This window comes from Notolabrus celidotus, chromosome 12 (genome assembly GCF_009762535.1).
Source record: "Notolabrus celidotus isolate fNotCel1 chromosome 12, fNotCel1.pri, whole genome shotgun sequence".
Classification (NCBI taxonomy): domain Eukaryota; kingdom Metazoa; phylum Chordata; class Actinopteri; order Labriformes; family Labridae; genus Notolabrus; species Notolabrus celidotus.
Genome location: NC_048283.1, coordinates 31587879 through 31604791, shown reverse-complemented (window position 1 = coordinate 31604791; position 16913 = coordinate 31587879). Strand labels below are relative to the sequence as shown.

Below are 16913 nucleotides of genomic sequence, written 5' to 3'. Positions count from 1 at the left end.
TCTGTGATAATGTTTACTCTGCACACAGAGAGCTTTGGACCTGAGGTGAACTCTGTGCTGTTGAATGTTTGAGCTATTTCAACTTGTAGACACGCCAATAGTTGCACAAGGACAGGATGCTGTGAACAAATCAAATGACTGATTAGAATAGTTGAAACAATTTGCTTGAAAGGAAGGTGTGCTTAATAACATCATGCTTCATTTCATGTCTTTATAACCTTAAACAAAAAGGTGTTTTTTTTGTTGTTGGGGGATACTAATGTGAAGATTTTTGCTCATTAATTTGTGAGTGCACAGTCAAACATTAAATAACATTAAATTGATCCCTGTGTTTTACTTCACGGCATGTGTTTTCTTTTTTTCTAGGGCTCCACGCTTCAAGGGCTACCAACAACAAGACAGCCAGGAGCTTCTGCACTACTTACTAGACTCCATACGAGTGGAGGAAACTAAAGTGAGCTCCCATTTCTACACACACACCCGTATTTGACTTCTTCTATCAGAATCAGAATCAGAATCAGCTTTATTCGCCAAGTATGCTTGAACACACAAGGAATTTGACTTTAGTAAACTGTGCTCTCTTTGTACAAGGCATAAGAATAGGAATAAGAATAAGAACTACAATAAAAAATAAAATGAAAATATAATAACAATAACATCAGCTATAAATACAAAGAAACAACAAATAGGCATGACTAATATGTACAGGCTAAAATAATATGATAAAGTGCAGTGGTGAGTAGCAGAGGTAGTTTTACATTATAAAATAGAAGTTAAATAATACAAAAAATAGAAATATGGAATTCTGCTTGAGAATTGTTGCATTGTGTATCTACGTGTATATTTACAGAGAGTGTTTATCTGACAGGTATGACACTGTTATGGTTTAGTGTTCATCAGAGTGACAGCCTGGGGGAAGAAACTGTTCTTATGGCGGGTTGTTTTGGCGCACAGTGATCTGTAGCGCCTGCCGGAGGGGAGGAGTTTGAAGAATTTGTGTCCAGGGTGTGAGGGGTCAGCGGTGATGCTACCTGCCCGTTTCCTGGCCCGGGACCGGTACAAGTCCTGGATGGGGGGCAGGTCGACACCGATGATTTTTTCTGCAGTCCTTATAGTCCGCTGCAGTCTGTGTTTGTCTAGTTTGGTTGCAGAGCCAAACCAGACAGTGATGGAGGTACACAGAACAGACTGGATGATGGAGGTGTAGAACATGATCAGCAGCTCCTGGGGCAGGTTGAACTTCCTGAGCTGACGCAGGAAGTACATCCTCTACTGGGCCTTTCTTCTGATTGTGTCTATGTGGGAGGTCCACCTCAGGTCCCGGGAAATAGTGGATCCCAGGAACCTGAAAGAGTCCACAGTAGACACAGTGCTGTTCAGGATGGTGAGGGGGGGGAGTGGGGGGGGGCTTCTCCTGAAGTCCACTGTCATCTCTACCGTCTTGAGCGGGTTCAGCTCCAGATGGTTCTGACTACACCAGAGAGCCAGCTGTTCCACCTCCTGTCTGTAAGCAGACTCGTCTCCGTCCTGGATGAGACCGATGACGGTGGTGTCGTCTGCGAACTTCAGGAGTTTCACCGAGGGGTCTCCTGAGGTGCAGTCATTGGTGTAGAGGGAGAAGAGAAGTGGGGAGAGAACACATCCCTGTGGGGCGCCGGGTGCTGGATTTGATGCTCCCCAGCCTCACCTGCTGTCTCCTGTCCGTCAGGAAGTTGGTGATCCACTGACAGATGGAGGCCGGCACTGTGAGCTGGGTGAGTTTCTGGTGCAGGATGTCTGGTATGATGGTGTTGAACGCAGAGCTGAAGTCCACAAACAGGATCCTAGCGTAGGTCCTGGGGGAGTCCAGGTGATGCAGGATGTAGTTCAGACCCATGTTGACTGCATCCTCCACCGACCTGTTTGCCCGGTAGGCAAACTGCAGGGGGTCCAGCAGGGGGCCTGTGATGTCCTTCAGGTGGCTCAACACTAGTCTCTCGAAGGACTTCATGACCACAGACGTCAGGGCGACGGGCCTGTAGTCATTGAGTCCTGTGATGGTGGGTTTCTTTGGGACTGGGATGATGGTGGAGCTTTTGAAGCATGAGGGCACTTCACACAGCTCCAGCGATGTGTTGAAGATCTTTGTGAAGATGGGGGCCAGCTGCTCAGCACAGACTCTCAGGCAGGAGGGGGACACGCCGTCTGGTCCTGGAGCCTTCTAGTGGCTTTAACGTGTATTTTTTAATGTCTTGGATATATTTATTGGATATCTTTTGTCATATTTCTTCAAAAGTTTGCTAAAGTTTTACTTTTTGTTCAATGAAAGTCCTTCAGATCAGCACAAAGTACCCCTTGTGATTCAGTTGTTTGATGCCTCTTTAGAAATGCTTTTCAAGAAATTTGGCAGGATTTGAAGAATGTGTAAGAATTAAGGACCATGAGTAAGAGCTTAGTCAGACAGTTTGCCAAGATGAAGGAGTTTATTTTTTCAGCTATGGCAATAATAACAAAAACCATCATGCTCTTATTTGTGTGTTGTGTTTTTGTGTTAATAAACTTTTTGGCATGCTGACACCCTGAGCATGAAAGAAAGAATGCCTGCTGACACACAACACAACCAACAAACACATCCCTCTGCAGTCTCAGAGTATGTTATCTTTTCCATCACATAGATTTCAGAAACCTTCTCAATCAACAAACTGAGTGACGGGCGCTCAGGTTTTAACCACTTAATAGTGATACATTTGACTGCTGATGTCAACTGTATTTGTAAAAGGTACTTTTTGCCTCTTCCTTCAATTCCCTGTGGTGTTACACCCAGTAATACCACCTTCAGATCCTTTGGGAAATCTTGGTTGAACACTTTTTTAAGCTACTTGAAAATGCCATCCCAAAATGTTTTTATTATGGGGCATGTCCAGAATATATGTGTATAGCTGCCCAGCTGTGCACCACAATTTCTCCAGCACCAGTTTGAGTGGGTTAAGATCAGATAATATAAGATAGTCCTTTACTCTTCCCACAACGGGGAAATTCAAGTGTCACAGTAGCAAAGTAGACAGTGCAAAAAAATATGAAGCAAGCAAGAGCCTATAAACTATCAATTATTAAAAATGTATTAGTAATTAAAATTAAAGAAGTAAAAATAAGCATATCTTACAACATATATATATATATATTATTGGTTATAGAGTCTGACCACTGCAGGAAGAAAAGACCTGTGGTATCTCTCCGTGAGACACCGCGGGTGAAGAAGTCTGTCACTGAACGAGCTACTTAGTGTTGTTATGGTCTCCTGGAGGGGGGGTGACGTGTTGTCCATCAGAGAAGATAGCTTTGCTATCATCCTCCTGTCAGCCACCACCTCCACAGGGTCCAGTGGGCAGCCCAGGACAGAGCTGGCCTTCTTCACCAGTCTGTTCAGCTTCTTCCTGTCAGCAGCAGAGATGGGCTCACTCTATTATTTCTGGTGTCTTAAATAGTGCTGCACAATATATCTAAAAGTCACTGTCATCGCGACATCAACATACGTGATATACACATTGCAAAAGACTGCTTGACCTGCGATAAATTGTACTCCGTGTGCCATGCATTCACCCTCTGCATGACAATGTATTTAGCCAATCAGATGGAGCCCTACTGCCCTATATGCCCGCCCCCTACGCCCACGATGATAAATGTCCATTAACAACTCATTTTTCCATGACGAAAACGAGACTATGACGAGCTAAAGTACATCACTGATAGTGAAAACTCAGACAGAGGTATGTTTAGTTTTTGTTGACGAGGCGATGACGAGACGAAAATGTTATTGGCGGATAGGGATGCACCGATCCTACTTTTTAGGTCCCGATACCGATATCGATACCTGGACTTTGGTATCTGCCGATACTGATACTAGCCGATCCGATCCCTGCGATCGGAAATATAACTTTGGCACCCCGCCCCGGTATCATTTGTGTGCGGGAAACACATTCAAATTAGAATCATGAACCAAAATAATGCAAACGAGCTGACGTGTTCAGGTAGGCTGGGGTTCAGGCAGAGCAGTGTCAGAAACATTATTTACGTGATGGTGAACTGTACCTGGGTCCCATGTGCTAAACCAGAGGGTGGAATCCCTTACTTTCAAGGATCTGGAACAATTACATCCAATAACCTGTCTGTTTTTTCACACTTTGAATCCATTAATAGAAGGTTTCTTCCTTCTTTGCAGTCTACAGCTGACATAAACTTCTTCCTTTGGGCTTCCATTATATTTTTCAGCGCGACTGCCATCCATCAAAACATTAGCCCTGCACATGTTGCAAGTTTCTAGCGGAGTTGTTAGCAAAATAAGCATGCACCTAAACCGCAGAGTCTCTGTAGTTATCCTCCATCATGCCCCACTGGGCAAAAATGCACAGACCGGCCGGCACTGATGACAAAGGAGACGCACATGGATATTGTAAACATAGAACTGAGATGAATAGATCTGCCATATGGATCTGCACTATATATCAGCCCCTTGTCACCGATATCCGATCTAGCTTTTTGAGTCCGATCTGGTCGATATCCGATGGATCGGTGCATCCCTAGTGGTCGACCGTCGGACATTTAACATCCATGTTTCCCCCGCTGTGCGTCTAAGCTTTAAAGATAAAAGTGATGCATTCCTGTGACAGGCTGAGTTATTATCTGAGGGGCTCAGTGTTAGCTTGGTCTCTACCTGCAGCAGGTGTGCTTTATGAACCGGCTCTCCTCACCTCCATGCATCTGTCTCATCTTCATTGAGGATTTTTACCCCTGGTGTGCGTTAGTGACAAAGACACAACCGGGGGACGTCTGTTTACTATTTACAGTTTTTGCTGTTATCACCGTAAAAAGCTCCCGTCTTCAGCTTGATTTGTTCCAGTTTGGTGATACATCAGACACATTTAGTAAGTTTGATCAACTCCTTGTCATCAAAGATGAAGATGCATTTCAGAGTGCTGTGAACTGACTGTCAAGTGCCCCTGCCACGATAAAATTGTTATCGCATGTTTTCCTAACATCGTGCAGCCCTAGTCTGAAAGGATCTTGTTATTATCTTCCACTTAAATTCCCTCCATTCATTTGAGTTGGTGACTAGATGGGCCTCGGAGCATATTTCCTCCCACGCTTTGTGTTTTAAAGTTGTGCCGCCATGTTTTGGCAAGTTCAGAGAATCCCTCCCTCAAAACCAGTTGCAGTGGCAATTAGGAGACCCCACAGAAGCCCTTTCCAGCACTGAGCTGCCCCCCCCCCCCACACGGCCCCACCAGTGGGTACGTGAACCAAGGAGGAGAAGTTAGCGGGTGTGTTTAGTGGTCAGCCACAGACCCAGGAGGGGGGCCGCAGGCTGGGCTCTCCTGCTCCCATTCAAACTTGTGAACGCTGACAGTTGTGCCACTTAGGGGACTTGCAAGTGGCACAACCAGCATCATTGTGTTATCTTGGGAAACCCACAGCTGCTGAATGAGCTCCAGGGCTGTCCCATTGTGCTTTAGGGTCACCCACAGCCCCCTCCTGCATACGCACAGGCACACACACACACACACACACACACACACACACACACACACACACACACACACACACACACACACACACACACACACACACACACACACACACACACACACACACACACACTCATCAGCCGATCTTCCAATCCAATCAGGAAGGTAAAGAGGGAGGGGTATCCATCCTCTATTCATTCCCTCAGAAACTCATTTAAACAGCCTAGAACATAAAGAGGTACAGTGGCATTACAGCTTGTATTGTTCTGTGGTTTTTTTTTTAAATCAAGCATTAAACCGGCTACACATTTTTTGAATAAAGATACATTTATATCTCCTCCTCAAAAAAGGACACACATGGGACAAACAAAAGTCTGTCCTCTGGTAACACCTAGAGTCCACCTGAATTCACCTGCATAGTTTGAAAAGGGACATTTCAATAACTCACTAATACTCCAACATTAAAAACACATTGCTCTGTGGCACTGTGTTCAGCGAGTCCAGTGCGTTCAGGGGGAGAAACTGGTGTCTTGCAGTTGCCGTCACCAACCTTTGAGAGGCCCTAAGTGTTTGTGTTTATCGGCCATTAGTATCAGAGATCTAAATATGCTAATTTGTCCCCAGTCAATTATCACCAATTAGCTGAGACGGTAGGTATTACTCTCTCAGGGCATGGACTGTCCTTCTTTGCCTCATCTTCATTTTAGTTTCCACCCCTTCACTCTTGTACCAGCACCCCCTCTGTCTCCCCCCCTCCCTCACACAGCCCATCCTGTGTGGGACAGTGCATGCTGTTACATTTGGAGGGGGACTGAGGGTGGGGGTTACTGGTAATTAATTAGTAGGAGAGCCCCCCTTTCTGGTTTGACAGTGCCGACTGAGTGGGGTGCAGACTGGCCAGGAAAGGATTAACAGGACTTTTTGACCTAAATAGCCAGTCCAGTGCGTGGGTCCCGGGACAATGGGGGTCGACTGGTCTCGGCCACAGACATAGACCATGGCCAATTATCTATTGATTGGTCCTTCACTGTGGCTGTGCCTCTTCACAGCTCTCTCACCAACACACTCACTGACCATGTCACCTTCAATAAGAGGACCCCGTGAAGAACTTAGACACACACACAAACACACACAGTTCATTAGAAGATTTAAATGTTAACATTTTTAGACAAGCACAATAATTATTTTACACTAATGATGCTTGTAATAGGTAAACCTGTCAAGATGAGCTGTAGGCTAGAGTTTGATATTTCACTAATGGATGTAATTGACAAAATTCAGGACGAAAAATGTGAATAATTATTTGTACTGCATACACCTCAAGTGCATCTCTTCATGTCTGCATTATTCATGATTTTGTGTTTGTGGTTTCCAGAGAGTGAAAGCAGGAATTCTGAAGGCTTTCAATAATCCCACAGAGAAGACAGCAGACGAGGACACCAAACGCCAAGTCAAAGGTTTGTATACTCATTCCAGTATATGCACTGTGGATGACTAAGATCAATAGTCCCATCTTCTGGCAGTAAATGGAAATACAGCTCAGTTACTCATCTGGCATAAGCTGGTTTGATGGAAACAGAGACATTCAATTCATTAGATGTAGCTCAGTTTGGTGATATAAGGGCTTTTTGTTGTTTATGTTGACTGCATTGACTTTCTTTTTGTAGCATTATTTTGAAAACAATGTCTCTCTTTTCTTCCAGCATATGGAAAGGAAGGTGTGAGGATGAACTTTGTGGACCGCATCTTTGTGGGCGAGCTGACCAACACAATCATGTGTGAAGAGTGTGAACATGTAAGTGTATATTGGTGAAGAACGGCCGGGTTGGCAAATACGGGAGCTCTTAATCCAAACTAAGATAGTAATTGATGTGTAATAACTATGTAATAAGTGTTCCTTATATTTTATTTATGGTTTAGCGCCAGCTTTAAACAGATTTACAAACCATTTTCTTGTATCAATGGTGTTCATAAAAATAAATAATACATTTTATTTGTGGGCGCCTCTCAAGACACTCAAGGTCATCTTCCAAATGTAACAATAATAAACAGACTTATTATAAAAAGTATTGAATAAAACAAACAATATACAATATAAAAAGAACACAATGAATGGAAAGATGAAATGCAATAAAAATATATAAATAAATAAATAAAATACAACAAAAATAAATGAATACAAATAAATAAATAATCAATAAAATAGAATATTAATAAATGTGTGTTGTCCATCAGTCATAGTTTAGGAGGTATTTGGCACTGACCAGACAGAGAGTTGTCTAATACTAGGTTTCCTGATCTCTTCCAACATTTACATGATTCCCTTCAGTAATCAGAGTAATAAGGCATCAATCTTAATTTTGAGGAAATAGAGGTCAACATATAAACTAAACAAAATAAGCCTCTCAGGGACCAGCTCACATTATACCAGGCCAGAGTGGTAATCGGAAAGTATGTGGAACGGTGTTTTTTTGTTTAGTCGTCCTAAAATACTTTTACTATTTAACGCCTCAAGTCATAAACTTGTAGGTTTCACTTTTGGAGCGTTGTGTGTATTCGCCCTAATCAGGTCAGTATTTGTGATAGGGCTCTATTTCAGGAGTGAGCAAACAAGATAAAGCAAATACCCCTGTGATCAGGGATTTTTACTTTATATTCAGAGTGTGTGCCAAAAGCTGGGACAAACACACAAGCTTCCCACAGGGTTAGTAGAACTCTGTAGAGTTGGTGTTGTAACATCAGCTGTGAAAGAAGTCTGCAGTATTAGTGCAAAAATGCATCCCTCCATTTTTTTAACCAAAGATTTACTCAGCTCATCTTTATTTATATAACACCTTTATACAGAAAAGCATGCAGCCTAACGTGCCCCACAAAAAAACAGTGACAGAAAACAACAGAAATGGTAAAATAATAATCATAGTATGTCCTAGGTTGAGCTGCCATAGACGTCCTCCTGCTGCTGACGTTCAAGACTTCAGCTGACACGGACGTGCTGGACTCCCGCGGCAACAGCTATTACTACTCATCTCATCACTATCACAGCTCCCTCTCTCTTATTCTCCTCTATCCCTCTTTCCAGACTCAACTCGGTCAAGGCAGATGGCTGTCTAACATGAGTCTGGTTCTGCTCGAGGTTTCTGCCTGTTAAAGGAAGTTTTTCCTCTCTGCTGTAACTAGCTAAATACTGCGAGGTGTAATGCTCATGGTGGATTAAGGTGGGGTAAGACTGAGTCTCATCCTCATCTTGGTGTTGGGTCTCTGTTCATAATTTGACATAGAGTGGTCTAGACCTGCTCTGTTTGTAAAAGTGTCTTGATGACATTTGTTGGGATTTGGCGCTATACAAATAAAGATTGAATGATTGATAAAATACTTTAAAAAAAGAATAAAATCAATACAGTAAATTTAATAAAATAGGTAAGAAAAGAAAGCAAACTTTAAAAGATCAGATAAATACAAGAAATAAATAGAAGCATAAATAAGATTTAAAAAAATGTAATTAAATTAATGCTAAAAATAATGGAATATAATCTTCAAATTTCAATTTGCATTGTTTCAAACCTTTTCTCTAAATTCTAGCTAGTACCAATCAATCAATCAATCTTTATTTGTATAGCGCCAAATGGAGCAAACGTTATCTCAACACGCTTTTACAAACAGAGCAGGTCTAGACCACTCTATGTCAAATTATGAACAGAGACCCAACACCAAGACAGGATAAGACTCAGTCTGACCCCACCTTAATCCACCATGAGCATTGCACCTCACAGTATTTAGCTAGTTACAGCGTTAAGGAAAAACTTCCTTTAACAGGCAGAAACCTCGAGCAGAACCAGACTCATGTTAGACAGACATCTGCTGAGACGAAGTTGATTCTGGAAAGAGGGATAGAGGAGAATAAGAGAGAGAGGGAGTGCTGATAGTGATGAACACTCGTAGTTTTGAGATCACTATTCTCAAGGTTTTAAAAACCTTTAAACAGAACAACAACTTTGAGAACAGCCACACATTTGTGTAGAAGACTGTAAAAGGACTGCTGCATTTTGGATAAAGGAAAACAATAATGTATTTAACAGCAACAATAATCAAGTCATAATGAAAGCCTTGAAAAGTCTAAATTCTACCAAAACAAATCTAAGCTACCGTTTCTAGATGTAACATTCAGTCTCTATGGAGCTGAGGTAAAATCTGAGAGACCATCCTTCTTCTCAGACTTCATGAAAAATTGATGTTTACTGTCATCAGCTGGTTGTGATGTTGAATATGTATGGACTTTGGTGCTTATGCTGACTCTGGGGATCTCTCTTTCAGATCTCCACTGTGAAGGAGGCTTTCATTGACATCTCTTTACCCATCATAGAGGAGAGGGTGAGCTTTTTTCACTTGTTTATAATAGCGTTTTTACGGAAACAGTAAACATCACTGAATGTGTAAGAAAAGTCAAATCTTTAAGTTTGAGTGTTTGCAAGATTGGTTTGGAGATTTTGTACATTTTAATTTTCTCAGTAGAAAACAGATCAAAGAGATATTCATTGTTTTTTTCCACTCAGAGTGAATAAAGCTTTATTTATTTCTTTGTTTGTTTGCTTGCTCGCTCAGATATCCAAACCATCAAACCCGAGCAGGCTGGGTAAGAGCAGCCGAGAGCAGGACACCCACATGACTCACAGTGACCAGGTTTTCTCTGCAGCTCACCCAGTCAACAGAAACACCAGGAAGCTAAGTGGACAGGTACGGACATGGGAACTATGTGAGATTTTAAATTGATTTATTAACCTGTTTTGATTAATTCCACTCACAAACTCAGTTCTTAGCACAAGGCCAACATGAAAAGTGTGAAACCAGTCTCTTCTAAAGGGACTTACTGTAAGTGTCTTTTATTTGACCCTCAGAAGCAGCAGAGCAGGAGGTCCTCAAGCTCTCTGGAGGAGAAGGGAGCAGGCTGCAGTGTGGACCGTCCAGAAGAGGAGGGGGTTGCAGGCGGATCCGCCCGTGGTTTCTCAGTTTGCAAGATGGCTGTTGCCGGCAGCCTATCAGACGGCAGTGAAAGAGATTCATGTGCCCAGGACAGCAGTAATGACGCTGACAGTGAAGCCTCAGAGAGCGAGTGGGCCCCACGTATCTCCTCCTCTAGCCACAGCCATGGGCACACGTCCACCCAATCCTCTACCTCTACTCTCACTCCATCTCCTACACCCGTCTCTGCCTCCTCCTCATTGTCGTCCTCGAGGCAGGGTGGTGCCGTAGAGCAGCTAGTTACAGCAGTGTCTAAAGTCAACCTTGGGTTCAGCTCTGGGGACTGCTCTCCTTCTACACACTGTTCTCAGGAGGAGCAGGGAGAGACACATACACGAGAGAACCTCCACCATCAACCTCACAAGGGGGCTTTCCAGGTGTTGTCCCACAGTTACACACCCAGCTCCAAGGAGTGCTCCATCCAGTCGTGTCTCCATCAGTTTACCTCTGTGGAACTGCTGATGGGGAACAACAAGCTGCTGTGTGAGAGCTGCACTGAACGCAGACACAAGCAGCTGCGCAAGAGCAGCTCAGCGGGTAAGACACAAATTTACAAACATCAATCAATCCATCCATTTTTATTTATATAGCGCAAAATCACAACAAAGGTTATCTCAAGACACTTCACAAACACATCAGGTCTAGATTTTACTCCATGTTAAACTATTAACAAAGACCCAACATCAAGACAGGATAAGATCCAGTCCCCTCTTACAGGCAGGACTCATCCGTATCCACCATGAGCAGAGCACCTTGCAGTATGTAGCTAGTTACAGTGGCAAGGACAAACTTCTTTAACAGGCAGAAACCTTGAGCAGAATCAGACTCTTGTCAGACACATCTAACATCTGCTTTGACCGAGTTAGGGTTGGAGAGAGGGATAGGAGAGATGAAGAGAGAGAGGATAGTGGTGAGATGGATAGTAGTAGTTGTAGCAGCTGGAGTCTAGCACATCCACAGTAGCAGAGATCCAGAGGAACCTAAGAATGTTCAAATGTTATAATGTTCCTTACCTGCAAAAAATGAACATTGTGTCGTATCATAACAGAACTATTTTAAAATATTGTGATGTTAGTGTGTATGTGATCATTTCCCCCCAAGTTGTCTATGAAACACACTTAAAATGATCCTATAAAGCACTTATTTTAAATGTTAAACTGTTGTGCCCTGTAGGTAGCACTACACTCACTTTTTTATTGTGGCAACATTACTTTATATTTATTTTGTTTAGTTTAGGTTCACTCTATTATTTTTTAGTTTTATTTTTTGGCTCTTACACCTTTATTAGGAGAGGACAGGACAGTGGATAGAGGAGGAATGGGGGAATGACATGCGGGGAAGGGGGTTGCAGGCTGCAATCCAACCCGGGCCGCCTGCTGAGCATGCAACTTAACCATTAAGTCAGCGCCCAGGTTCACATCATTTTAAACTAGATTTTTCTCAGTTTCCCATTACATTTGTAGTTTCTTTAAGCTAGGGTTGGTAGTCATGGAAAACTAGCATGAATTTGAATATAGCATTTCATCAGGACTCCGTCTAACCCCATTATAATATTTGATGCATTTTGAAATAATTGCAACAGTAATGCCAAATTTAAAGAGCACAGGTGCAACAAATCAGCTGTTCTGCAAGTTCTAGTGTCATTAAGAGAAATACAGAACCCAAAATTTCTTTTGAAGGTAGAGCCTTTTTAAACATGCATCTAAAAGGTGCAGTGGTTGGATCCTAATGAGCAAGCACCGAACATATTAACATCTTTCATGAGTGTTTGACAGTTAATGTGAAGTCTAGAACATTGCAGTCTAGAGGAGAGTGCTTTGAGTGGTTTAAAATCAGAAAAGTTCTACTCATTCATTGTCATAATCACTCAGACCTTTATCTTTCAGGAAGTTCATGATTTTGTGTATTTGAAGAATCAGAATGAATTTTTTAACCTGACGTTTCTTTGTTGTTGTTGACATAGATAAAAAGTTGGAAAAGATTTACACAAGCGCAAGGAAGCAGATGCTCATATCATCCCTGCCTCCTGTGATCACATTACATCTTAAACGCTTCCATCAGGTGAGTTGACTCACAGTCTGCCTTTCACTATAAAGCAGAAACAGTGACTGTTTGTGTGTTAATGTTGATACGCTTTGATTCTGTTCTTGTCTTTTCAGGCGGGGATGAACTTAAGGAAAGTTAACCGCCATGTCGACTTTCCATTGATCTTGGATCTAGCTCCATTTTGCTCAGCGTCCTGCAAGGTATCATGACACTTATTTTACAAACCAACATCTATGCCTCATTCTCTGCTTCAGAAATCAGAAACACAGTTAGTGCTAAGTTGGTAGTTTTCCTCAGCCACAAGCTCAGTAACTCTCATGTTGCTTCTCCCATCATCTCTTCTCCTTTCTCTTCTTTACAAGAACCTGGCTGCTGGTGAGCGTGTCCTCTACAGCCTGTATGGGATCGTTGAACACAGTGGCTCAATGCGGGGGGGACACTACACTGCATATGTAAAAGTGCGCTCTCCCCAGAGAAAAACAGACCAGCACCACAGGAACCTGTCAGGTCAGAGTTTGGCCTTCTAGTACTTCTTTAAGACCTTCTATTTACTTTGTTACTTTGTGTTTGCACACTGAGAATGATGGCAGAGAAGTAGCACCATGAAACCTTGAAAGTGTCTCCTACAGAGAGCTGGGTAAAAGTAATCCATGTTTTCCACTTTGCTATTCTCAAGATTTTCTCTTCCATTGATGTCCAGAAGAGTTCTGAATGCAGTCTAAACTCATGTGTATAGTCATCTTTGCTGAGAGTTGATGCAAGCTCCCACTCTACCTCCTTTGCCTTTGCAATCTCAGAACCAATCCAGATATGTTATAAAGAATACAAACCAGGGTTTCTTCTTTTGTGTGCAGAACAGTTGGACTGCAGATAAAAAGAAAATGTCCCTGACCTGATTCTGCAGCTACCTGCAGACATCAGCTTTTGGAGACAAGATATATTGTCACTGGAACCATTAGTTCTCAGTATAATACAGTGCAAGGCAAACATCTTAACCTAACCCTTCAGTGGAAATTTGCTTGGTACAGCTTGTATAGAATAGGGGTTCCCAAAGTGTGGGTCGTGAAACACCAATGGGAGGTTGCGAGATTTCCTCCAGATTTTTTTTTTTTTTTAAGTAATCTAAATGTGCTTATTTTACCCATTATTGTAAAATATAGACAAAAATAGTTTCATTTGAAATAAAACCCTGCAGATAAGTACAGTTCATTAGTTTTCTGCCTCTCTTCGTTGCCAGATGACTCCTAAAGTTAAGGCCAAATTCCACCCGATCTGTTTCCAGTCCGTCTCCAATCCGTCAAGGCACCTGATCTGATAGGTTTCTATTCAAGTCAATGTGTTAACTTCCACTGGATCCACACCGTTGCGTTCCGTCTGCGTCTCTGATCCGGCAGGTTGGAGCCCTCAGGATCAGATGCACAAGACTTCTGTTTCTGCCGGATGCCAGATTACGACGCATCAATTCAGCACAGAGAAGATGGAGCGGGACAGGAAGTCAGGCACCAAACCAAAATGAAAACATCTGGTTAATTTTCAGAATAAAACACTCTGTGTTATATCGTTAGATCGTTTTTCAGAGGACCATAAAGACAACATGGAGGAGGAGGAGAATCCTTGAGTGAGTGTTTGCCGCGGTAAAACCTTGGTCACAAAAAAAAACAATCAAATGTAATTGCTCCAGCTTTCAGCAAGAAGTAGAGATGTCTGAAGCAGTTATTCACGGACTTCACTCAATCATCAATCAAGCTTTATTTAGAGAGCACCTTTCATACGAGTCAAATGCAACCCAAAATGCTTTATAGCTACTGAAAACAAGAAAGAAGCAGAAATAAAATAATGACATTAAAAAACATAAAAAAGGATTTTAAAAAAGAGACTAAAGCACACCGACAACAATAAAATATGTGTGATTAAAATAAGTTTAAGCATCAAATTAACATTAAGACTATAAATAGTTGAAATAAGTACATTTAAAAAGGGTAAGGATAAGAGTTGAAAATAAAATTAAGGCTAAAAATGAGTAGACAAATTAGAATAAGATAAACAGTTAAAATTAGTAAGATAATAAAGCAACATTTAATTCAATATAACATTAAAAAGTAAGTAATAAAAATGTTAAACCCTACATAAAAGCCAGACTGAATAAATAGGTTTTTAGTTTACGTTTAAAAGTCTCAATATCTCGTTCAGCTCCTCTCAGATCCTCCAGCAGGCTGTTCAATAGTTCAGGAGCGTCGTGGCTGAAAGCAGCGTCACCAAATGTTTTTGTTCTCCTCTGAGGAACAGCTAAAAGAGAGGAGCCTGATGACCTGAGAGGCCTTCACCTTTACTCTGCAATGGTTATATGGTTACAACTTTTGATCCCCTTCTCTAAATGCAAAGTCATATGCAAATGTGACAGTTGGTCCACATGTGACAGTTGGTCCACATGTGATATATTTCTCAAACAGTTCTTAACACTCATCATGTGTTTGTGTTTGTGTTTCAGGTGCGCGAGATGTGGGGGGCAGCTCCCAGGGCCAGTGGGTGTACATCAGTGATACCACTGTTCAGACGGTACCAGAGTCAAGGGTACTCAACTCTCAGGCATACCTGCTCTTCTATGAGGAAATGCTGTAATATGACAACAAAAAACAATCGTGTAACTCTGTTCTTTCTTTGTATTCTTTTTGTACATGCCTGTACTGCTCCTCTTGCTGTATCTGTGAGTAGGTGAGAAAGGGAAAGACTACACTTTTCTTATATTTGAGGAATGAACGATGTTCTCTTGCATAGGAATTCTCACAATCTGACACATATTAAGATAAATATCAAATGTCAGTGTTATTATTATTTTCTGATTTGATATAACCTAGATCTTTATTCATGTTTTTAGTTTTAAAAGTCCTCCCTTTAAAAAAGGGCTCGGAGAGGAGAGTCCTGTCTCCTGCTATCTCTGTGGGGATCACGTGCCTGAGAAGGTAACTGCATGAGGGAGTTTGCCACAGTAACTTACAGGAAGTAGGCAGAATTATTGCATGCTAAAACTGTGCTCAGCACTGACTAGCTGATGTCAATTGTGTGTGCTTGTGTTTGTGTGCGCACATGTATGAGTGAAAGAAGAAGTGAGTGAGACACAGGAGATTGTAGAATTAAGGTGCTATGTGTGTCACTTACACATCAGTACACGCAGTGATAAGGTTTACTAACAATAGCATCATCATGAAGATCAGCATCCCACACAAACACTTGGACATTTTGTGGCTCTAACTCACATCTGTTAAGAAGTGTGCTTCATTGTTTCTGCTGATAGCAGACAAAAGATGCTCCAAAATGCAAAGAGCATAATGAGTTCAGACATGTTTGTCCTTTTTAAGTCAAGAGAATGATGCGCATGGAGAAGTGGAGTGTCATTTGTGACTGAGTTTATGATAAATGAAGTTTAAATATTATGAAACACAAGCAACGATGGTGTTCTAAAGAGGTTACCCTAACTTTTGTCCTGTTTATTTAAGAGAAAGATTCCATTCTGCTGACATGCTGGTTTGAATTGCTACACACAGCACCTTGATCGAATAGCACAACTGTTATTTTACAGCCTACTTGGAAAGGGTTGTTCTTTTCTACATCAGAATGTATAATATTTAGACTATCGGTGAATTACATTTGCCAAAGACGAGTTAAAAACTGCAAGTCAGAGCAGGAAGTCAGAACCAAACACAGAGTTTACTTCACTCAGTTTTATTAATGTTTGTTCTGTTGAGGTATCTGTATGATTCTTCAGTGTTGTTGCACAAAACATTGCTTCTCAGAACAACAAAGCACTTTGTCTGCCTTCATTGTACTTAAGCTCCACGGTAACTGTGCTGATGCACATACAGACCTATGAAGATGTCGAACAAAGAGTCCCAGACTGACTTTGAAGTCCTTGATATTCTCAGTAAGTTCAGCAAAATGTAAGTTTGACAGAACTCAGAGGCTCTGAGCCTGACTACGGAAACTGTTTTGCTGACATGTGCATGGGGTTGAATCTTCTATTGAATGTATTGCCTGTTCCTGAAATATCTGTCAAATGAGCTGTTCATCTTTTTCTATGAAAATACAGGTGAAAACATTTTTCTTTCTCATTGGACATTTGCCAAAAACAGTGGATGTGAAATCTTTTAACATCAGAATTTAAAGGATCACTTGTTTATTTTTCTTTTTGCAATCAAAGACAAATACAGTGCCTGTGCTTCAGGTTAAAGGAACCTATGCATGGTGAAAAGAGAAGCATATGTATAGACAATGCAAAGAAAGATATGAGTATAATATTTATATACAGTATGACTTACTGTAATCAGAATTAACAAGGAGTATTTAACTGTACAA

General features: G+C 41.6%; 1 protein-coding gene across 1 annotated transcript in view; it reads left to right on the top strand.

Moving 5' to 3' along the window:
- Positions 1–16659, top strand: part of usp45 (ubiquitin specific peptidase 45) — a 49620-nt gene extending 32961 nt beyond the window's left edge. Inside the window, exons 9-18 of the mRNA XM_034698563.1 lie at positions 367–454; positions 6877–6958; positions 7205–7296; positions 9813–9869; positions 10101–10232; positions 10394–11054; positions 12481–12578; positions 12677–12763; positions 12926–13070; positions 15052–16659. Coding sequence (XP_034554454.1) covers positions 367–454; positions 6877–6958; positions 7205–7296; positions 9813–9869; positions 10101–10232; positions 10394–11054; positions 12481–12578; positions 12677–12763; positions 12926–13070; positions 15052–15182 — 1573 coding nt within the window. The 3' untranslated portion in view covers positions 15183–16659. The remainder of the gene's footprint in view (positions 1–366; positions 455–6876; positions 6959–7204; positions 7297–9812; positions 9870–10100; positions 10233–10393; positions 11055–12480; positions 12579–12676; positions 12764–12925; positions 13071–15051) is intronic.
- Positions 16660–16913: the final 254 nt, after the last annotated feature.